At 49.4% G+C, this 24,140-nt stretch overlaps 1 protein-coding gene across 1 annotated transcript; it reads right to left on the bottom strand.

Annotated features, from left to right (window-relative positions):
- Positions 1-3,284: 3,284 nt before the first annotated feature.
- LOC113224761 lies at positions 3,285-4,604 on the bottom strand. Its single transcript, XM_026453910.1, has 2 exons — positions 3,863-4,604; positions 3,285-3,378 (listed from the first exon to the last, which is right to left on the bottom strand). Exon 1 carries the CDS (start codon positions 4,602-4,604, stop codon positions 3,933-3,935), a length of 672 nt encoding a protein of 223 aa, XP_026309695.1. The 3' UTR covers positions 3,285-3,378; positions 3,863-3,932.
- Positions 4,605-24,140: the final 19,536 nt, after the last annotated feature.

Here is a 24,140-nt window from a genome sequence, read left to right as displayed (position 1 = left end):
TTTTGCCATGTTGCCCAGGCTGGTCTCCAACTCCTAGGCTCAAGTGATCTGCCCGCCTCAGTCTCCCAAAGTGCTGGGACCACAGGTGCGAGTCACTGCCCCCAACCCTGAAAATATTTTAAATTGTGGCTAACTTGCTCTAACATTATTAATAGATACTTGAAACTATTTTGAAGTAATGGTTGCCATCTTGTTTCCTTTATTTTTCTAAAAAATGGTTACTAGGATTCCCACTAATAAACACACTGGCCATTTGGGGACGGCAGCATTAATTCACTGCGGGTAACCTGCAGTCTGCTTGAGGGAACTGCATGCCCAGCCCCCGCAGCCCCCCGGGAGAGCCTGTCAGGGATGATGAGCGATGGGCATTTGGGCTCGAAAGGCCTCACTCCTTCATTTACTCAACAGTTACCGAACTTGGCTTCATTCCCTCACAGCGCTGGGCCCAGGGGTACAAAGCTCAAAAGCATGGCCTCTGTTTCCCTATTCAAATCAGCACAATTAGGGTATCATCTTAAACCTGGGACTGTCTGTAACTTAAAATCTGGGGGCCAGGCACAGTGGCTCACGCCTGTAATCCCAGCACTTTGGGAGGCTGAGGAGGGCGGATCCCCTGAGGTCAGGAATTTGAGACCAGACTGACCAATGTGGTGAAACCCCGTCTCTACGAAAAATAAAAAAAATTAGCCGGGCGTGGTGGCGCACACCTGCAATCCCAGCTACTCGGGAGTCTGAGGCAGGAGAATCACTTGAACCTGGGAGGTGGTGGTTGTAGTGAGCTGAGATCACGCCATTCCACTCCACACTGGGCAACAAGAGCGAAACTCTGTCTCAAAAAAATAAAATTTGGGGAATGACATGCTTAGCATATGGCCAATACATGTGTGCTATTGATAGTCAACAGTGGACAATATTTTGGAGGACTTACGAGCACACTGTTTCCTGAATATGAGGGTCTCAGGCGCTGGCTGGTGACATAGGTGGAGAGGCTGACATAAGGAAAGAGCTTCACAGGATTTACGAAGAAGCTTGAGAGAAAAATGCAATTGCACACAGTTCATCAGAGCTGAGGGAGCACCAAGGTGGGTAAGGTTCACCTAAGGAAGTGCCAGGACCGGGTAAGGTTCACCTAAGGAAGTGCCATGGCGAGGTAAGTTTCACCTAAGGAAGTGCCAGGGCCGGGTAAGGTTCACCTAAGGGAGTGCCATGGCCAGGTAGGGTTCACCTAAGGGAGTGCCAGGGCCGGGTAGGGTTCACCTAAGGGAGTGCCAGGGCCAGGTAGGGTTCACCTAAGGGAGTGCCAGGGCCGGGTAAAGTTTGTCTAAGGGAGTGCCATGGCCGGGTAAGGTTCATCTAAAGGAGTGCCATGGCCGGGTAAGGTTCATCTAAGGGACTGCCAGGGCCGGGTAAGGTTCACCTAAGGGAGTGCAGGGCCAGGTAAGGTTCACCTAAGGGAGTGCAGGGCCGGGTAAGGTTCATCTAAGGGAGTGCCAGGGCCAAGACTTTACTTGTGTACAATATGCACAGAATTTTTAAATGAACCAGTGAGTATTGTTTCAAAGCCAACACATATATTCTAATTATTTTTTCATGCCAAGAAGCTGGAAGTACTTTATAGCAGTTGGCTCCATTCCTGACAGTTATTGGGATTTAACAGCTTTATTGGTTGGGGGAGGAACACTTGAACTTCTATGGGCTGATACAAGCATTTGGGAAATTATCTGTTGTCTGGTGTTAGCACATTTAGAAAACCTACATCCAGTACCCAAGCAGGGCAGCGGAGCTGGAGAGTAAGAAGCAGAGCTGGAGAGTAAGAAGTGTTTGCTAAGTCACTGTGCAGGCAGCGACAGAATCAGAGGTGACGAATGTGAGTCCGCCCGTTGGCTTAAGATCCAGTATCCTCAGCCGGGCGCGGTGGCTCAAGCCTGTAATCCTAGCACTTTGGGAGGCCGAGATTGGCGGATCACGAGGTCAGGAGATGGAGACCATCCTGGCTAACACGGTGAAACCCCGTCTCTACTAAAACTACAAAAAACTAGCGGGGCGAGGTGGCGGGCGCCTGTAGTCCCAGCTACTCCGGAGGCTGAGGCAGGGGAATGGCGTAAACCCGGGAGGCGGAGCTTGCAGTGAGCTGAGATCCGGCCACTGCACTCCAGCCCCGGCGACAGAGTAAGACTCTGTCTCAAAAAAAAAAAAAAAAAGATCCAGTATCCTGAGTGAGTTGCACGGATCGTCTCCTTCAGTCCTCTCAGGTAGGTGCAATGGTATCTCCCTGGAGCACAGAGAGGCCAAGTATCTGGCTCTAGATCACAAGACTGGCAGAGAGTGAGGCTGGTGTCTAAAGTCCCATCAGTTGAACTCCAAAGTGGGCTGTCTACAAATTCGGTTCAGAGGCCTCCCAGCCTGGAGCCCAGTTTGATGGAGTCCAGCATTCAGAGGCCAGTAAATCACTGTGCCCTGGACAACTCCGTAAGCTTCACTTCTATTTTCAGGGTGGTTTTGCATGTTGAAATATTTGCATGCTTCGATCAGGCTCTCCCTGAGCAGGGGAAAATTTACATAGTAAAATAGTATTACCCTTGAAATAGATTTAAGATAGGTCCCCCTTCTTCTTGACAGTATTACAACCCAGTTCAATTTCAGGAACTCTAGAGGTCTCTGTAGCTATGAAGAACTAATTAAAGGCATGAAATACTCCTCTGCAAGTTTCATAGACCATGTTGGGCCTACAGTCCATTTCCAAAATAAATATCTAAAGTAAGAAAAATATGGGACTCCCCACAGACTACTTATCTACTAGATGGTGTGGGGTTTGGATGGATGTTATGAGTTACTTCAGCGATTTTTCATTCAGTATTTATTGAGAACCTAGTGTATGCCAAGCTTGTAAAATCCAGTAGGCAGTGTGACCTCTTCCCAGGTCTCTGAACGCTGGCAGGATGGCAGACAAGATGCTGTGGGGCTTGCCTGTTCAAAGCACCGTGTCTTAGGTGACCTCCGGGGCCTTTGGGGGCCCAACCCCAGGGCGGTGGGAAAGCCAGGTGAGGCTTTGTTTGGCCTGCTCACGTTTCTCTGGAAAAGAATGGGGGTAGTTAGGCCAGGCGTGGGGGCTCACGCCTGTAATCCCAGCACTTTGGGATGCCAAGACGGGTGGATCACTTGAGGTCAGGAGATCGAGACCAGCCTGGCCAATGTAGAGTGAAACTCCGTCTCTACTAAAAATACAAAAATTAGCTGGGTGTGGTGGTGCACACCTCTAGTCACAGCTACTCGGGAGGCTGAGACAGGAGAATTGCTTGAACCGGTGACGCAGAGGTTGCAGTGAGCCGAGATTGCACCACTGCATTCCAGCCTGGGTGACAGAGCAAGATTCCATCTCTAAAAAAAAAAAAAAAAGAAAAAGGACGACAGAAAAAGAAATATTATTCTGCAGCCAAAGGGAAGTAGAGATGCACTAAGATCACAGTAGAGTTTGAAACATTTTTGGAGTAAATTGAACAAAATAAAAATGGAGCAGCACGGGAATTATTTTAGCCCCCACCAAAAGGGTCTGTTTAACGAAAGTTCTCAATTTTCAAAAAATCTGAGTAGCTCGCTTAGTTTCGGCCTCCTGTAATTCAAGTACTGACGGTAGGTACTACTCTTCTTGGCAACTGAGTGAAAAGGGTTTTAAAGATGTTCTCCGGGCGTTAGCTTTGGTGCTGGAGTCATAATGGCTAATTATGTGCATACAGCATGCAACGGGCAAAGGCTGTCAGAAGTAAAAAGCACAAAAAAAGAGAAAGTAAAGCCTCCGGATCTCCGTGCTTATGGAAATCTCATCGTCATTAATTTGCACAAAACCATTAAAAATAGCATGTGCCAGCAGGGGTCCAGTGTTAATTAGGACCCAGTCTGGGAGCAGCTGGAACTCTGCTATCCTGGCTCGGTCCTCAGCGCCCTGAGCCCCGTCTGCGCCGCTGGACCCGCTGGGCCCGGGTAGGAGGCAGAGGCCACATTTCTGGATATGAGAAAAAGCTCCGACGTTTCGTCCACTCTCGTGTTGTAAACTTTAAAAAATTCTGGAATCTGTGAGAATTTGGCAATAGGTTTTTAACCACTAAACATGTCAACAACGCATCGCCTCTACTTTTACCAAAAAATAGGCGCACAAAACTCCCCCGTTTGCGCCCGCGGGCACCTGTCTCCGCCTCCTCGCAGGAAGCGGCCCCCGCGCGTGGGCTTGGGCTCGGGCTCGGGTGGGGGCGTGGGCCGCGGTCCCGGAAGGCGTGAAGCGCCCGGTGGGCTGGCGCGGGGCAGGGGGGCCCGGGGGGAGCCGCAGCCGCTCCGCAGCCCGTCCGCAGACCCGGCCAGGCGGCGCGCGCCCGAGAACGCCCCGTGTGCACGCGCCCGCCCCCCTCCCCGCACCCCGCGCGCGCCCCTCGCAGCCGGGAGCCGGAGCGCTGGCTCCGCGCGGCCTGGAGAGGCGGAGAGGACGAGAGGCCGGTCCGCCGCCCCCTCTGCCGCCCACGCCCCGCTGCGGGTCGGAGGAGCAGGAGCGCTCGCAGGTGCTCGGAGAGGCAGGGCCGCGGCTCCCACAGGTGCCGGGAGGAGGCCGCGCGCATGCGCCGGAGCCCACCCGCCAGGCTGCGCGTCCCGGGCCCGGGGGCTGAAGAGGAGCCGCGGCGAGGTAGGGCGGACCCCGGGGAGGCAGCGGCGGGGCCCGGCGGGCGGAGCGGGAAGGAGCCCGAGGCGCGGGTCGGAGGGGCGGCGGGTGGTCGGCGAGGGCGGCAAAAGGCGGGAGGGGAGCAAAGGAGAGGCCGGCAGGGGAGAGGCGCGGAGGGGAGGCGAGGCCGGCACGGGAAGGGAGGGGAGCGGAGGAGAGGAAGGGAGGGGGAGGGGAGGGAGGGGAGGGGAGGAGAGGGGGCGGTGCTGCCCGCGGCGGGGTGGGCGGCGGTGGGTGGTCTCCGCTCCGCCCCCGGGAGGCCACGTAGGGGGCGTGGGGGCCTCCCCCGGGACGCTGCGACTCCGGCCCGAAGACAATGAGCGGCCCGCGCCGCGCCCATGGTCACCGTCCCCCGCCTAGGGTCCCGCCGCCCCCGCCGGAGCAGAATCCGGAGCTGAAGCCAGAGCCGAGCGCGCGGGGCGGCGGCGGGGCTCCACCCAGGGTTGCTCCGCTTGGCTCTCGGCGGTCGCGGGGATCAGCTGTTCTGAGCGGACGGGGGTCCCTCCTGGACTCGGGGCCCCGGGGAGGGGAGCGCGGCCCTTGGTCCTCCGCGGCTGCGCCCGGGTGCGGGGGTGTCCGGGCCGCTGACCCCCGCGAGCCCTGAGCAGCCCAACCCACCCGCCCCACCACGCCGCGGCTCCCGAGCCCTGCCGGGCACCCCCTCCAGCCCCCGCCCCACGTGCTGGGGAGACCTCCGGGCAGTCTGGGCGGGATTCCGCAGGGGTCCCTCCTCTCAGGCGGGGCTCCTTCTGGAGCATGAAAAGAGGGTTAACCAAAGTCCCTCCACCTTTTTAGAGTCCTACAAAACCACGTTTCCCCCTCCACCCACTCCAGTGTCTATTCTAAGGAAGAGAAAAGGAACAAATCAGTGCGGCGAGCTTTATTCTACTCAGCCCACGAAAGGCACCACCGTCAGATTTTAAAGTTCCTGCCATCCCCTCAGGCACTGAGTGAGAAGTTCGCCGGGTTCCCGCCTCCATTTCCCACTAAGGAGCCGTTACTCAGGCTCCAATTAGGGACCCTTAATGGATGTCAATGGAACCTTTCAGCCTTTTATCCTGAGCTAATAGTGTGCATTATTAGAATAATCCTCCCCACTCCTGACATCACGGAAGGGAGCGTTCCATTGCCTTCAGATTTGCTCCAGCAACAACCCGATGTCTGCAAATTTATGGTAATTGGCATTGCAATGCTCCCATCAGGGCATAACTAAGCAAAAATTGTAATGAGATAAAGCCTTTGAACTTTTCATGTCAGTTGCACAGGCATTGCTGGCCATAGCATTATAAAGCACATAATAAAATTAGTTAAAAGATGTTGCTTACAGTATAGTCGTACGTTAGCAGAGCCACGTTCGGATCAGTTACAGACCGCCAAGATGACGGTGGTCCCGTAAGATTATAAGACTGTTTTCCCTGTGTCTTTTTCATGCTTAGAAATGTGTAGATACACAAACACCATTGTGTTACAATTGCCTGCAGCATTGTGTGCGCTGTACAGGTATGCAGTCTGGAGCAGGAGGCTGTGCGGTGGAGCTCAGGTGTGTAGCAGGCTGCACTGTCTAGGTGTATAAGTGCCCTGTGTGATGTTTGCACAGTGGTGAAGTCACCTAACTACCATGTCTCAGAACCTGTGTGCATCTGAACCATTCATGACTGTATTTAAGCCAGCATTGGGCTTGGGAGGAGGGGAGAAAACTTAAATGTTGTGACTCTGAGACTAAAGAAATTCCCAGGGAGCAGGACTCTGTGTTGACTGATGTCTGGGCCTAACTTGACCCTGAGAGCACCTTGCCCTGGGAAGATGGAAGAATCCGGAAAGGTGGTTTGGAGGTCATTACATCATTTGTAAACTCCAAGGCAAACCGGCTTCAGTGGGGTTTCTGTATGTTCCGGTACAAGTAGCAACCTTGGCAGTGGGAACCCAGCAGGTCTCGTCTTTGTCCCTGTGCTGATACAGAGACTCTCCGTGCCGTGGATGCCTCCATCTGGGCACATGTTTCAGTTGTTTTCTAAATACCAATAGCACAGATTGTTCAGTAATAATAGCTTTCCTGCAAATCTGGAATCACTTAGGCAGCTGCAGTGCCTCTGAGCCTTCTTGCATCCAAGGCTGTGATCAAGGAGGAGTGGTGTCTGAGTGGGCTTGAGAAGGGCCTGGAGAACAGCGGGTTTCCTGATCACAAACCAGCCTGTCATTCAGCAAATGTTCCCTGGGTGACTCAGGGCAATATTTGCTCTTCTCCGGAGGTCAAGGGCTCATCATGTCAATTGTGGTCTTGAGTATTTTTTTTTCTCTTGAAATCATCGTAATTAAGCTAAAATTATAGTGTTGGTACGCAGCACGTATTTGCAAAATATTTAACAATGAGCAAAACTTTAAGAATAAATTAAAACATGTAGGAGTTTACTTTTTGCCAACAGCCAGGTTCCTGCTAGAAATGATTTTGAAATAAACGGTGTCTTGGAAATAGAAACCGTTGCATGTCTTACGTGCGTTTTGTTTGAATGATTAGCATGAATTTCCTTCTGAGTATTTGTGGAGTTACCCCGCCCTCCCTCCCTCCCACCCCCCGCCACCCTGCTGTGGGTCAGGCACAGTCCTAGGTGCTGGGGATACAGTTGCAAGTAAAGTCAGCCTAGTTCCCTGCTCTCTGCAGCTGAGACTTTAATACAGTGAAAGGCATTCAGCATATAATTATGTTAATTCTTAGGTAATAACACACTGAGACTAGTGCTTTGAAGGAGAGGAATACATTCCTGTGAATGCATGTAACAGAGGAATCTAAGGCTGAGAATTAAGGGATGAGAGGGGTGGCTCAGGAGCCCAGAAGGGGGAAGTTTGTGGCAACATCGTGTGCAAAGGCCCTGTGGTGAGGACTAGAGCACAGAAAGGCCAGTGAGGGGCGCTGGAGCAGAGCCTAGTAAAAGTGTAATGTCACCCGATTTTATGACTGACTTGTGGCATTTCCTTCTCATAAATTGATGGAGCTTCACACGTTAGAGCAAGCTCCTACAACCCACGGCCCACGAGCCACTTGTGGCTCAGGACAGCTTTGAATGTGGCCCAACACAGATTTGTAAACTTTCTTAAAACATTATGAGTTTTCTTTTAATTATTATTATTTTAGCTCATCAGCTGTCATTAGTGTTAGTCTGTTTTCTGTGTGATCCAAGACAGTTCTTCCAGTATGGCCCAGGGAAGCCAAAAGATTGGAGACCTCTGCTTTAGAGCTTGATGGAGTTTCACATGGATTAATTTGGTAGCATGGAGACATCCTGAATCCTATAGTGAAATCATTACATAGGAGGAGGCACATAGAATGTTTAGTAAATGAAAAACCACGGTGCCGATGTTAGATGGTATTGTTAGTGTTTTATTATAAAGACATGGAGTCGTGGGGACATACGTATGGGCGTGCTTCTACGAAGTCTACCTTCTTTGTCCAGGCCACCTCCATCTCATGCTTGGACTTCTGTAGTAGTCTCTGGAGAGGCTCTGCATGTCCTCTCTTTGAATGGGCCCTCCTACAGAAATAGAATAATTATTTTTATTATTATTATATTTTGAGATGGAGTCTTGCTCTGTCATCCAGGCTGGAGTGCAGTGGCACCATCTCGGCTCACTGCAACCTTCACCTCCCAAGTTCAAGCGATTCTCATGTCTCAGCTTCTCGAGTAGCTGGGATTACAGGCGCCCACCACCACATCCAGCTCAATTTTTTTTGTACTTTTAGTAGAGATGGGGTCTCAGCATGTTGGCCAGGCTGGTCTCGAACTCCTGGCCTCAGGTGATCTTCCTGCCTTGGCCTCCCAAAGTGCTGGGATTACAGGCATGAACCACCACGCCCAGCTCAGAGCAATTATTTTTTTACAGTCTTACAATATTGGGCCTTTCATAGCTTCCCTTTCCTGCAAGATGCAGTCCACAGTTCTGAATATTCATAGCAAGACCCTTGTTCCAATATCATGGTTGTTCAATAAGCCACGCACAACTTAGTGGCTTAAAGCAATAGCATTTATTTATTTATATTTTATTTTAAGTTCCAGGCTACATGTGCGGGAGGTGCAGGTTTGTTACATAGGTAAATGTGTGCCATGGTGGTTTGCTGCACCGATCAACCCATCACCTAGGTATTAAACCCAGCATGCATTAGCTATTTATCCTGATGCTCTCCCTCCGCCGCCCCCTACAGGCCCCAGTGTGTGTTGTTCCCCTCCCTGTGTCCATGTGATCTCATTGCTCAGCTCCCACTTGTAAGTGAGAACCTGTGGTGTTGGGTTTTCTGTTCCTGTATTAGTAGCAATAGCATTCATTTTGCTTAAAAGTCTGCAGTCTTGCTGGGCACAGCTCACCTTGGTGCCATTCAGCACCAGATGCGGAACTTGAAGGCCAAGGGCTGGAACCATGGAGGCTCCTGACTTGCTGCCTGAGGCTTGCACCAGGAGGATTCACACATTTGGGGCTAGTGCAGCAGGGGCCCCTTGGGGACCTCCCCCTGTCACTCTGTGGCCATCCGTGTACTCGCTCCAGCGTGGCAGCCTTGATGCAGTGGACTCCCTGTGTGTTGAGTCAGGGTCACCACAGACTGTGACCTGAGAAAACAGCAGGTGGAACCGGGTCACCTTTCTCACGAGGTGGGGGTGTCGTGTAGTGCTGCTTCCCCCTCAGTCCCCGGCCAGCCATGTAGAAGGGGAGGGAACGGGGTCCCAGCTGTGAGCGGAGGGGAATCTCACTGGGCGGGAAGGGAGTGCCGAGCGGGGTGCATCCATGGGGCATCTTTGGAAAATAGAATCTGCTCTTTCCACTAAGGTCATGTCTCTTCCACATAAAAAAGGCCACGGCGATCCCCAAATCTCATTCTGTTGTGGCATCAGACTTGGGCTCCAGGAAGTCATCATGGAAATCAGGTGTCAAAGTGCCTCCCTGGGCTCTAGGCCTTCCTCCGAGGCGAAGGCTGGTGCTCCAAAGCGATGAGAGACCCACCCCCAGCCCACAGTGTACAGCCCTGGGCAGGCACAGGAGAACTGCTGTAGGCCCTCGTGCTGGTCAGAGTTCTCCAGGGAAACAGAACCAACTGGGTACGTGTGTGTGCGTGTGTGTGTGTGTGTGTGTGTGCGTGTGTGTGTGTGTGTCTGCACACGTGAGAGGGATTAGAGAGCAAGATTGAAGGGCCTGGCTCATCTGATGGTGACGGGGTAAGTTTGAGATCTGCAGGGCAGGCCGGCAGACTGGAGATCCAAGGAAGTGCTGGTGTTACAGTCCCTCTTCCTCAGGCCACCTCAGTCTTTTAAGGCTTTGACTGATTGGATGAGGCCCACCCATATTGTGAATAGAAACATGCTTTACTCAGAATCTTCCCATGTAAATGTTAATCAGGTCATAAAAAAACACGCTTAGGCCAGGTGCCATGGCTCCCAGCACTTTGGGAGGCTGAGGTGGGCAGATCATTTGAGGTCGGGAGTTTGAGACCAGCCTGGCCAACATGGTGAAACCCCATCTCTACTAAAAACACAAAAATTAGCCAGGTGCAGTGGTGCATGCTTGTGATCCCAGCCAGTCAGGAGGCTGAGGCATGAGAATCGCATGACCCGGGAGGTGGAGGTTGCAGTGAGCCGAGATTGAGCCACTGCACTCCAGCCTGGGCTACGTACGAAGCGAGACTCTATCTCAAACAAAACAATAAAACAAACAAACAAAAAAACCCTTCACAGTGACATTCGGACTATGACTGATTGAATATCTGGGTACTGTGGCCTAACCAAATGGACACATAAAAGTACTTATCATAACCTTCCTGTTCAGAAAGGGGGAAGTGGGCGGCGGACAGGGGTCTCTGGCCCATGTGGTCCTGAAGTGCAGCTGGGTGCTGGTCGGCAGCCTCTGGACAGGGCTTGGGCCTCATCCCGGGTGGCTTCCACACTCCTGACTGTACCCTCTGGGCTCTTGGATTTGTTTGGGGAGTGGCTCTTCCTTTCCTTGGAGAGGCCTGTGTTTGCAGCTGAGAGGTTTTTTGTGCATCCTGCCCAGAGTACTTTGGGAGTCCAATGCCCGGTCTCACTTTGTACTGAATCTGTTCCCTGTAGCCTGAGCTGGCAGTATTTCATCTGTTCAATTACCTAAAAACGCTGCCGAGTTTCGTTTTCTATGAATCTGCTGGGATTTATAGAATCCCATGTCCAAGCACGACATCTTACTGGATGGGATTTGATATTTTGAGGACAAATACTGAGATAAGAAGATAGAGGCCCAGTCTGTGTGCCAGCCCAAATGAAGTGAAATACTGATAATCAAACTTTATTTTTATTTTTTTTTTGAGATGGGGTCTCGCTCTGTCACCAGGCTGGAGTGCGGTGGCGCAATCTCGGCTCACTGCAAGCTCTGCCTCCCAGATTCAAGCAATTCTCCTGCCTCAGCCTCCCGAGTAGCTGGGATTACAAGCGTGTGCCACCATGCCTGGCTAATTTTTGTATTTTTAGTAGAGATGGGGTTTCACCATGTTGGCCAGGATGGTCCCGATCTCTTGACCTCATGATCTGCCTGTCTTGGCCTCCCAAAGTGCTGGGATTACAGACGTGAGCCACCGCGCCCGGCCGATAATCAGAACTTTTAAAATGAGCTCCATGAAGCTACAGCCTCTGGCTCCACGCTGCAGGCAGCCTCCACGGGGGACGCCACGTGCTTCCGCATCTGGATGGGGTGGCTGGGGTGTGGTTTGTGGTGGCAGCGTGTGCTGAGAGGTGCTTGTCCCTGCCCTGGAGCCTCCGCCAGCTGGAGGTGGCACTGTGCAGCTGCCAGGGCAGGGGCAGGGCAGGGACACCATCTACTGGTTCTGTTAACTGTCTGTTCTCAGAGAGTGCCAGCGAGAGCAGATGAGTGTCTCACAGTTTTCAGCACGACTTTAGCAATCTGCTCAACCCGACTGGCCACAGAAAACCTGTCTGCTTGTTGCATGGGCTGAGTCTCCCGCAGTTTCATGGGGTTTGTGGAAATCTTTACAAACGGCTGGATCACAGACTTGTTTTTAGCTTGTTTCATATGTCTGGCATTGCAGTAGTGCAAAATAGTAACAAGGGCCGTAGGATCTCAGGGTCTGGTTTTTAATTGTAGCCCCAACCCTAATTGGCTGTGTGACCTTGTGAACCTGTCAGTGAATTTCATAGCAGAAACCTAACAGGCCAGGACAGAGTGGGGTGATCTATTCAGAGTGCTGAAGGAAATAAAAACTTGCCAACCAAAATTTCTGTACCCAGAAAGGCTGTCATTTAGAAATGAAGGAGAGAGAAAGACTTTCCCAGGCAAACGTCAGCTGAGGGAGTTCACCACCACCAGACCTGTCTTATAAGAAATGCTTAAGGGAATTCTTCAAGCTGAAAGAAAAGGACGTTAATTAGTAACACGAAGACATTGAAAAGTGTAAAATTCACTGGTAAATGTAAGTAAACAGTTGAATTCACAATAACACTGTAATGGTGGTATGTAAATTAACTACATCTTTAGTCTGAAGGCTGAAAGACAAAACTATTAAAACAATAAAAGATACTGTGATGGTTAATTTCAGGTGTCAACTTGAGTAGATTAAGGGATACCCCCATAGCTTGTAAAGTATTATTTCTGGAAGTGTCTGTGAGGGTGTTCCTGGAAGAGATTGGCATTTGAACCAGTGTGAGGAAGATTTGCCCTCAGCACCATCCAATTGTCTGAGAGCCCAGATAGAAGAAAATGGCAGAACAAAGCCAAATTCTTTCTCTCCCCCTCCCCCCTCCCCTGTCCTGGAGCTGGGACACCATCTTCTGCCCTTGGACATAAAAGCTCAAGGTTCTCCAGCCTTTAGACTGTGGGACTTGCGCCAGTGACCCCCTGGCTTCTCAGGCCTTCAGCCTTGGACTAAGTTGCTCTGTTGGCTTCCCTGGTTCTGAGGCCTCTGACAATAGACTGAGCCATGCCACTGGCTTCTGTGGTTCTCCAGCTTGCAGATAGCCTGTTGTGGGATTCTCAGCCTGCATAACTGTGTGAGCCAGTTCCCCTGGTAAATCCCCTCTCATCTATCCATCTATCTAGCCTTCCTGTTGGTTCTGGTTCTCTGGAGAACCCTGGGTAATACAGCTATGGTAATATGTTAAGGGATATACAGTACAAAAACCTGTCATTAGTGACATCAAAAGCATAAAATGGGTGGGGGGGGGGGCACAGTTTAAAGTGTAGAGTTATTTTATTCAATCAGTTAAATCATCAGCTTAAAATAGACTGTTTGAACTGTAAGATATTTTATGTAAGCTTCATAGTGACCACAAAGCAAAACCTATAGTAGATACACAAAAGGTAGAAAGTCAAGAATCAAAGCATACCACAAGAGAAAATCTAATGACAAAAGAAGACAGGAAGAGAGGAAGAAAGGAACAAAAGACCCACAAAACAACCAGAAAACAATTAAGAAAATGGGAATAGTAAGTTCTTAACCTACCATAATTACCTTGAACATAAATGCATTAAATTCTCCAATCAAAAGACATAGAATATATGAATGGTTTAAAAATGTACATGACCCCACTGTATGCTGCCTACAAGAGACCTACTTGGCCTTTGAGGAAACACAGACTGAGAGTGAAGGGATGGGAACAGCTACTCCATGCAAATGGAAAGCATTAGAGAGCCGAGGGAGCTGTGCTTATATAAGCTAAAATCGACTTCAAGTTAAAACCGTCAAGCAGCACACAGAAGCTTTGTCTAATGCCAGCAGCATTTTATAATGCCAGAGGGGCCAATTCATCAGAAGTAAAATTTTAGTACGAGTTGCTGAGCACTTTTTTTTTTTTTTTTAAGACAGGATCTCACTGTGTCATCCAGGCTGGAGTGCAGTGGTGTGATCTCAGCTCACTGCACCTTCCACCTCCCAGATTGAAGCCTCCTGAGTAGCTGGGATTATATGCACGCACCACCACGCCCAACTAATTTTTGTATTTTTAGTAGACATGGGGTATTATCATGTTACCCAGGCTGGTCTTGAACTGCTGACCTCAAGTGATCCACTCACCTCGCCTCTCAGAGCACTGGGATTACAGGCATGAGCCACCACGCCTGGCCAGGTGGGCTCTTTTGATGTCCTGGGTGAGGTTTGGTTTAGAAAATGGTGACTGTACCCAGTCCCCTCCTGCCACATGTTGGGCATGTGTGCCCTGAGGCAGCAGTGACCTGCTAGAGGCCTTGAGTTGGGTGGACTCACTTCTGTGCCACCCACAAAAGCATAGCCACACCTAGAACTTGGCAGCCTTGGGCACGTCTGCTGTGTCCCCACGGAATCATGTCGCCTCTGCTGTAACCCTGTATGCCACCCCCATGCTCCCAAAAAGGATGACCTCATCTAGGCCAGGTCATCACAGCTGAACTCCTCAGGCAGGACATAACAGCCACCATACATCTGTCCCTAGTCACGATGCTCCTCTTCCTGAAGTCCTGTCCCAGGCAGCTGGGTGCTCCTCATAACCCTGTACCTGCCACCTCTCCGTGACCTGACCAGGGCGCTGGGGAGTGACTCCCTCCCTCTTTCCATCATCTGTTGGGTTATCTTGTAACACCCCCCTCGGCACTTGCTGCGTGACCTCATGATGCATCTTTTCTGCTTTTGGTCTTCACTGGTTGTGCCTGATGGCACCTTCATGAGGGTCAAGCTGATGACTTTTCACATTGTCCCTATAGGACCTGGGGCCATGATGTGCAAGTAAGACCATGCATGTTGAAATGTATTTCACTGGTGTTTAGCTTATGTTTCCCAATTAACTTGGAGACCGCTTGGATGCAGGAATTGCTTTTTAAAGAAAATTTTATTGAAGTCTAACGTACAAACTGGAAATATGCATCAAAAAAGTCATACATGGGGCTGGGTGTGGTGGCTCACACCTGTATTCCCAGCACTTTGGGAGGCTGAGGTGGGTGGATCACCTGAGGAGTTTGAGACCAGCCCAGACAACAAGGTGAAACCCCATCTCTACTAAAAACACAAAAATTAGCCAGGCGTGGTGGTGGGCGCCTGTAATCCCAGCTACTTGGGAGGCTGAGGCAGGAGAATGGCATGAACCCAGGTGGCAGAGGTTGCAGTGAGCCAAGATCACACCACTGTACTCCAGCCTGGGCAACAAGAGTGAAACTCCATCTCAAAAAAATGAAAAATAAAAAAAGGGTCACACGTGGACCAGGCACAGTGGCTCATGCCTTGTAATCCCAACACTCTTGAGAGGCCAGGGTGGGAGGCTCACATGAGCCCAGGAGTTTGAGACCAACCTGGGCAACATAGTGAGACCCCATCTCTAAAAATTCTTTAAAAAATTAATTAAAAGTCACACATGAACAGCTAGGTGAGTGGCCACCTAAAAAACACACGTAGGATAGGCACGCAAAACCATGCTTCATGCTTGGATTCCCACAGGAACAGGAAGTCATAGCATTTGGGCAGATGTGGCAGACTTTTGAAACAAAATGTGATTAGTTTAGTGGCACCTCCTGCAGTAAAATGTCATATCATTAAGCAAAAGTGGCAGCCGATCACTGGAAAGGAAACCCCACTTTAAGGCCATGTACGTTTCAGGCCATGTTGCTGTGGTTTGGCCTTCTCGGCTGTTATCTGAAACAGTCTCTGTTTGCAAAGCCCAACATAAAAGTGTTTCACGGCCTGAGTCGCTGTGACTAGAAGGTCATGTGCTTTCGAATCAGGGTGGAATGGCGTGGCAGTGTGATCTGGGATCGCATTCTCATGCTCTAGGGGGCATCCACAGTATGCCCTGGGTCCTTGGAAGCTCCGGGACAAAATCAGAAGCCCTTCTGTAGGAACTCCTGTTGCCGGGAGCCAGTCAGTGGGAGGCACTCACTGGAGACCCCCAAAGAGGGTGGCCGATGGCCGAATGCAGGTGACCTGGCAGGAGAAGGCAGAGCTCTTACAGGAGAGCACCTCATGAGGTTTCCACGGGTGGAGCCCACACAGACCTTGGTGAGGGTGAGCTGTCAGGAGCTCACCAGAGCAAAGATCAGGGTGTGCTTTGCTTCTCTGCAGAGAGGCAGCCTGCCTGACCTGGCCAACTCCCACGCCACCTGGCTTTATTCCTCTGAAACTGCCTCATGCACCTAGGGGTTTCCCCCTCGGGAATTCCAAACACGGGGCGGTCTCAGGGGGAGATGCTCTTCCACGGCAGGGTCTGTCCTGGCGCCTGGCGCCCGGCAAGCCACACACGGCGGCCTGCTCAGGTTCCAGCCTGGGTGCCATGTGACGTTTGCCAAGGTGGAATCCTTGTTTTCCTAAATAGGCACCTTTGTGAGACTGAACTGTTCTCTCATCTCACCCCGAACACGCTACAGATGTTAACTTCAAACCTGCATTTTAGAGGAAAAAAAATGAAATAAAAATATGTTGGCCAGGTGCATTGGCTCATGCCTGTGAATCCCAGCGCTTTGGGAGTCCCAGGCTGCAGTGAGCCATGATCACACCCCTGCAATCCAGCCTGGGTGACAGTGAGACCTTGTCTCTTAACAAACAATGAAATAAAAACCAGTCTGATGACAACCTTCATCTATAAACCATATTTAGTCAGATGTTAAAAGAGTTTGTAAAGAACAGATGATAACATCAGGTTGTTCCTATTCAGTCTCAAGGTATAATTATAGACACATCGGTTTTGCATCCACATTGCCGCCTGGCATTTGCAGGACCATCTGGATATGAAACTGTCTCTTCCTGCTCACAGAACTGCACTCTTGGCAGACCACAAGTCTTGATTTCTGCATCAAAAATAGTAGCTAAAATATCAGTAACAATGACAAATCAATTCTCATGTCATCAACCTTCCTTCCCTTTGCACACAGTCACCTGGCTGGTTTGGGGTTGGCCACGGTGCACCTGCCTTTGGGGATCTCAGGCATTTTCCTTGGACCTAAAGCAGCGAATGGTCATTGTTCCCCCATCACGAAGTCTGAGTAGCAAGTACAAGCTGAATAACATCCTACTTTTGAGAATCATGCTGACATTTTTGATGATGCAGGTGCGGCAGAATTGGGACTCTGTCAAATCTTAACTGAAACAAAACACAAAAAGGAAGTAGGAGACAGGGGATTCTGCCCTCCTTTCAGTTTATACCAGTGATGCAAATAAACCCATGAGATTATTAGAAAAGGCCGAGTTGGGGAATCTGTTCTACATCCAGCTCTGCCATAACTTGTTTGTGATCTTGGACAAGTCTCTCTATGAAACCAACAGCTCAGAACTTTAAAAATGACAAAACACGAGTTTTTATTTAGATTTCCATATTTCCACTTGGCTGGAACTTTTAGTAACTGAGTAAGTTACTCCGCGGCACAGGCATGAAGAATACAGAAGTAACCTGAGCATTCTTACCTGGTGATTAATTTTACTTAGGTATGTTTAAGGTTGTATGGTTTGCATTCATTTTTATTAGCAGGCCAGATTACTTAATTGATGAATAATGGTAGTTATTTAAACATATGGCATTACACTTTAAATTGTAAATTGTAAAATATTTCAAACACCATAATGCAATACAAAGAAACACTCATGGACTCATGGATCCCACTAAGATTTAATACATGTTATCATTTTGCCACTTACACTTCAAATATTTTTTGTGTGTATGTAAGAAACCAGATGAGGCCAGGTGTGGTGCCTCCTGTAATCCTTTGGGAGGTTGATGCAGGAGGACCTATGGAGCCCAGGAGTTGAAGACAGCTTTAGCAACATAGGGAGACCCTATCTCTCCAAACAAAAAAAAAAAAAAAAAAAAAAGAAGGAACCCAAGTGATATAGTCTATCTCGTCAACAGAGACACTGGAAGCCCTGTGGTCCTGTCACCGGCCGCCTCTTCAGAAGTGATCAGTACACAGTAATCCATGCCTGTCCTTCATTTCTCTGTTTTTACACTTCTGTAGAAGACAGAGGTGTTTTTTAATGGTTAAAATGTATGTAAATAGAATTATCCAGTATCTTTCTGCAACTGCAAACCTTCAGAAATTCAAAATTTTGTTTATGAAATTGACTCACGTTGAGACGTGCAGATCTAGGTCATTTATTTGAACAGTGTTAGCGTGACACAAAACCCATCCAGGAGTAGTTGAATCAGTCCTTTTTTGTAGAAGAGGACACAAAGCAATCTTTCTAAAACCCAAGACTGATCATATTACTGTTCCCGTCACTGCTTCCTTTCTTTAAAACGCCGTCTGTGGATCCCGTTGTGGTCAAGGTGACCGGGCGCCTGTGCTGGCCCTGCCAGACCCCCAGCACTCCCTGCACTCCAGCCACCCTCAGTCTCTAGAACCCGTCAAGCTTGTCTCTACCTCAAGGACCCCTCTGGCTGCTCTCCTGTTCCTCTCTCAGGTTGCAGCATGACTTTCACATTCTGGGAGGATGCACCTGTCCCCACAGCAGAACCAGGTCCGTCTGTCCTTACCTCCTGGAGTCTTTTTATTATTATTATTATTATACTTTAAGTTCTAGGGTACATGTGCACAACCTGCAGGTTTGATAGATAGGTATACATGTGCCATGTTGGTTTGTTGCACCCATCAACTCATCATTTACATTAGGTATTTCTCCTAATGCCAGCCCTCCCCTAGCCCCCAAGCCCCACACCCCGCTACAGGCCCCAGTGTGTGATGTTCCCTGCCTTGTGTCCAAGTGATCTCATTGTTCAATTCCCACCTCTTGAATGAGAACATGTGGTGGTTGGTTTTCTGTCCTTGTGACAATTTGCTGAGAATGATGGTTTCTAGCTTCATCCATGTCCCTGCAAAGGACATGAACTCATCCTTTTTTATGGCTGCATAGTATTCCATGGAGTGTATGTGCCACATTTTCTTTAACCAGTCTATTACTGATGGACATTTGGGTTGGCTCCAAGTCTTTGCTATTGTGAATAGTGCTTCAATAAACGTACGTGTGCATGTGTCTTTATAATAGCATGATTTATAATCCTTTGGGTATATACCCAGTAACGGGATTGCCAGGTTAAATAGTAATTCTAGTTCTAGATCCTTGAGGAATTGCCCCACTGTCTTCCACAATGGTTGAACGAATTTATACTCCCGCCAACAGTATAAAAGCGTTCCTGTTTCTCCACATCCTCTCCAGCGTCTGTTGTTTCCTGACTTTTTAATGATTGCCATTCTAACTGGTGTGAGATGGTATCTCATTGTGGTTTTGATTTGCATTTCTCTGATGGCCAGTGATGATGAGCATTTTTTCATGTGTCTGTTGGCTGCATAAATGTCTTTTGAGAAGTGTCTGTTCATATTCTTTGCCAACTTTTTGATGGGGTTGCTTTTTTCTTGTAAATTTGTTTGAATTATTTGTAGATTCTGGATATTAGCCCCTCCTGGAGTCTTACTGCTGGTCCCTTCAAGCCTTTGTCCTGTTTCCTGACTCCATTCAAATGCGTGCAGTGGCTCAACGCTTGCCTTCTGCGCTGAGGCTTGAGCCCCATGGGGCCTAAGTCTGCCTGGTTGCTTGCTACTATTTTAGTAGCTGGCACACTGTCTGGCACATCGTAAATACTTCATATATATCTGCTCAATAAATGAGCAAATGAATGAATATTGTTAATTAATTGTCAATATTGAGATATCAATGTGAATTTACCAGATCGAACAGTTGTGAGCAATTGTAGGATTTATTCAGCCCAGGAATCTCTCATTTCCGATTCCAGCTGAACCTCCTTGGTATGACGCTCAACTTTGATTTCAGTTTTAAAATGAAACATTTATTTTGAAAGAGTCAAGTTGACCCAGACATTGCTCAGAGCTGGGCTTCAGGGCTGGACATTTCAGGAGAGTCTTTCAGCCGGTGCCTCTCTCCAGAGCCTTGGTGCTCTGGTGTGACCTTGGTATTCATGCTTTATGTTTGGCTGAATCAATAATTCTTGAATTGGAGCCACAGGGAAGGGCAGACGCTTCCTATTTCAACATATTTTCAGTTTGCACCCCAAGGACACTCACAGAAACCTAGAGTAAGATTTGTATTCCTCTGACTCAAAGACTCTTTTGAGTGAATGCACTGATTTATTTTCATCCAGTTTTCTTTCAGTATTTCCAAATCTACGATTCCAGTCAGCACAGTCTGTGTTATAACTAGAGCGAGGGCAGGCGCCAGCAGCTCCCTGTCCAATCTGGTTTGGACCAAGTCGACCGCACACTTCCTGTGCAAGGACATGTCATTCCTCTCCTACTTTCAGGTATGGTCTATGCAGGTGTATCGTCATGTCAGCAATGAAGGAATGACGGAGACACTAAGCTCCATATGGCGTGGATCTCAGAACGTTTGCATTTTTAAAAAATCCACCAATCAGATACAGGAAGCAGATCAGGAAATCCATGCAACACGTTTCACAGCTGAGGTGCCCCCTCTGCACGACGCATCGCCTCACCGAATTGCTCACAGCAGACAGTGGCTAAGGGTCCGGACACACGGGTGCCCCCTCACCTCCCTTGCGTCTCACTGCGAACCTGACTGCAGAGTCAGAAGCAGGCATCCTCATGGGGTGAGACCACCGGGACTGGAATCCATGGCTCTGACCAAACCTCTTAAACTTGTGACCAGCAGGGGTGAATTCCTGCAAATTTGTGAGGGCCAGCTCACGAGGGAACAGATAACAACGTCTCAGGGTTTTTTTTTTTTTTTTTTTTTTTTGAAGGCTCCAGAGACAGAGGAAGAGAGGAGAATACTGGACTTTGGTGTTGGTCTGCTGCTAATTTTGCTCAGTCTTCTGAGACTAGAAACTTAGTATTTCTGTGCATTGAGCATTTTTTCATTTATTGAATCAAGATGCTGGTAGGTCTGCCTGTCTCGAGTGTGAACTGTGAGACTGAAATGGGACAGTTGCCGGGAAGATGCTGGGAGCGTGTCCAGGTAGATGCTGCCGGGCCTTGGCGTCGGCGCCCTGCCCAGGTGGGTGCTGCCGGGCCTTGGAGCCCTGTCTGGGTAGGTGCTACTGGGCCTTGGCGCCCCCTTCTTGTCCTGCTGGGGGGCCTCTCTCGTTTGGGAAGACCTTGTCCTGGGAGGCACTCCGCCTGCGTGTGGAAGGCTTGCTAGGGTAGCGGCTGCACCGTGCTCCTTGTGAACACCCTGTTTAACTCCAGGACCGCCCGGTGATACTTGCTTTTGCTTTTAGGCAGAAAGACTACAGTTTCCAGGGATGGGAATCCCCACACGCTAGCCTAACCCGGAAGTGGCATTTATTAGCACACTTACCTCCGAAGCCCCCGGAAGCTGTTCTTCAGCACCACTCGCTGCAGTGGTCTCTCTCTCCTGTCCTCTTCCCATGTCTTGGTTTTCTGCTCTGTGCATTGTTTCCTTTCTTCTGCTGGAGATAATGAGCTTTCCCTCGACTCCAGCTCTGGGATCCATGAGGGCAAGGCCGTGGCTCCCGCATCAGCCCAGAGGCTTGTGTATCGCCCACACCAGGTCAGGAGAGCTCACGGTATCTTGTGGGCGATGAGCTGTGACCAGCCCAGCCAGGATCCCGAGACCTGCTTCCTGGGGGCCCTGCACTTCCCTAAGGGAACCCAGTGATGGAGTGGCAGAGAAGGTGCCCACTGGTGAGTGGGTCTTCGCATTTTAGGACGAGGTCACTGAATTGAGCAAATTGCCTGGGCTCTTGGTGGGAGTAAGTTACAGGGAAGAGACTCTGACCCAGGTGTGTCTGACACCAAAGGGAAGGCTTCAGAAACACACTGACCTTCCTGGAGCTTTGTCAACACATGCTTATTTCATCCTGGCAGAAACACCGTGAGGTGGGCGTCATACATGAGGAAGTGCCGGAGACGGGAGATCGTCTGCCCAAGGCCTTTAGTTGAGGAACGTCTAACTTTCAAGCCCACCCTCGCTCTTCTGAAAGGTGCCTGAGCAGTACCTGATTGTCACACAGGACACACACTTCTGGACTCTGCCCCTCCTGTTCATTCCACCAGGAAGAGGGGCGGGTTCCTGCCGGGCTTTGTCGCTGCCTGAAGGGGAGCGCGGATGAGTTTTCTCATCCCTGAGCCCAGGTTTCCTCAACCGTAAGACAGGGCAGTGCTGCCTACCTCCCGGGGTGTTGGAGACTGTGGTAACTGATGTCACCTGCACAGTTCCTGCACGCAGTAAAAAACACAAATGTGAATTCCTGCACATGACCCACACGTCCCCCAGAAACGCTCAGAGAGGAGAAACAGGCAGGGGAGGAGGGGCTGGACGGTGCAGGGAGAGGGGCGTGAGCTTGGTGGGGGCTTTTCCTTAAATTGGAAGCGAAGGTGGGAGACACTGGCTGGAGGTGTAGGCACCTAGAGAGATTTCCCAAGGTTGGAAATGCTCCCCATAGTTTAGGAATATGAGTTTAAAATCATGCCTGTTCATAATAGATTAAAAAATGTGTGAAGAGTAAAAAAAAAAAATCATAATAATAATCGTCTCAACCCCCATCCTTATTGTCATACTTTTTTTCTTTCTGTATCTTAAGACTTTTTCAAGTTGGTCTATACTTTAAAACCCACAACTTTTTTTGATGATAAAAGCAGCATGTATTTATTTTAGAAAATATTGAAACTCAGCATTTAGGAGATAATAAAACCTAGCTGTAATCCAACATCCAGATATAACTATTCATCTCTTTTATTTATTTTTTTTTTAAAAAAACCTTTTTTGTGAGATAGTCCCTACTTGGAGCTGTCATGTGGATAATATCTTAATCTGCCATTCTTTGTGTAGTTTAAAAACTTGCTTTTACTTTATTGTTGTTATTATTTTTGAGACATGGTCTCATTCGGTTGCCCAGGCTGGAGTGCAGTGGCATCAGCCTTGACCTCTCCCGGGCTCAAGTGATCCTCTGACCCCAGCCTACCGAGTAGCTAGGACTACAAATGCTTCACGCCACCACTCTCAGCTAATTTTTTTTTTTTTTTTTTTTGTATTTTTAGTAGGGAAAGGGTCTCCCCATGTTGCCCAGGCTGGCCTCGAACTCCTAACCTTAGGTTATCCACCCACCTCAGCCTTCTGAAGTGCTGGGATTACAGTCATGAGCCACCATGCCCAGCCTCTGTGGTTTCATCTGAGTATTTTCAGAGTTGCCATTGTTTTAGTTTCCCTGGCTAACATCCATTCATCTATCCATCTATCCATCCAATCACCCATCTGTCTATCCATCCATCTATCTGTCCATCCACCACCCACCCACCCATCCGTCTATCCATCCATCCATCCATCCATCCATCCATCCATCCATCCATCCATCCGGTTGCCCTTGCAGAGCCCAGCCTGTGCTAATGGTAGAGTGAAAGGTAATCCTCGTTTTTGTGAATTTTATATTTTTAAGGAAAAGGATGACACATACACCTCCCTATCTGTAATGATACTATGTGGTGCTAAAATAAGACTTTCTCTGCAAACACAGACTGTGGAGCAACTAAAACCAGAAGTGAGGAAGGCTTATTAGAGAACGCACCATGGCAGCTTGAGCTTAAAGAATGAGCAAGAATTCTGCTCCTCAAACCAGAATGGGGGTTGTCTTAGGCAGCGAGAATTGCACAGGCAAAAGCTCCACTATTAATATATGAATACACAAATACTCCCTACACACACATACATACACACACCCATACACGGTTCATCAGGGGAGCCACAGGCAATTCCATGAGCTCGTGCAGTAGGACAGAGGGGAGTGAGGCATGAGGGCGAGTGGGTTAGGAGCAGATTGCTCAATACTTTATTTACCAGCCTGTGGTAAATAGACTTCAAGAATATCTATTGTATAAAAGCTCTTCTTCAGGAAATTCCCAACACTTTTACTTCTTCCAATTAAGTCCTGCTAGGAGATTCAGCCTACTGTTATTCCCCTTAATGACCCCCAGGAGGGCAGGTGGGAGACAGCTGGTGGAGCTGGGCCGGGCCTGCCCCAGGACCCAGTGCTGCCCCGTCTCCCACTGCGTCATGCTCAGAACTGCGCAGAGCACCCTGACTTGCTTGGGTTCTGTCTACAGGATGCAGGGGGCAACTGGCAACCTGCCTTAACGTTCCCGAGGCTTCGCTCAGCCCCGTGCATGGCTGTGACAGGCGTCAGCTCGGACGGGGCTGGGAGTCTGAATGACTCGAGGCATCATGGCGCGGTGGCTGATGGCGTGGGCAGTGGAGCCAGTTGCTTGGCTCATTTCTGGCTCTGCTCCTTAAAACTGCATGGCTTATAAAATGCATATTGATGAAATCACATAAATGGCTAATCACAACACCTGCCTCCCAGAAGGCTCCTGCGGGTGCCGTGTGTTAATATGATGTAACACACACCAGAACACTGCCTGACAAAATAGACGCCACTGCTCTGTGTCCGTTCGGACTTACGTGTTGTCAGGTCATGCTGCAGTCCAGCTGGTCTCTTAGGGTGTCCTTCATAAGAAACAAGCTAAAAGAGGTCAGGTG

The sequence above is a fragment of the Piliocolobus tephrosceles genome, chromosome 7, assembly GCF_002776525.5.
Source record: "Piliocolobus tephrosceles isolate RC106 chromosome 7, ASM277652v3, whole genome shotgun sequence".
Lineage (NCBI taxonomy): Eukaryota > Metazoa > Chordata > Mammalia > Primates > Cercopithecidae > Piliocolobus > Piliocolobus tephrosceles.
The sequence above is the reverse complement of the archived record's forward strand: the minus strand, read 5'-3'. Positions and strand labels throughout refer to the sequence as shown.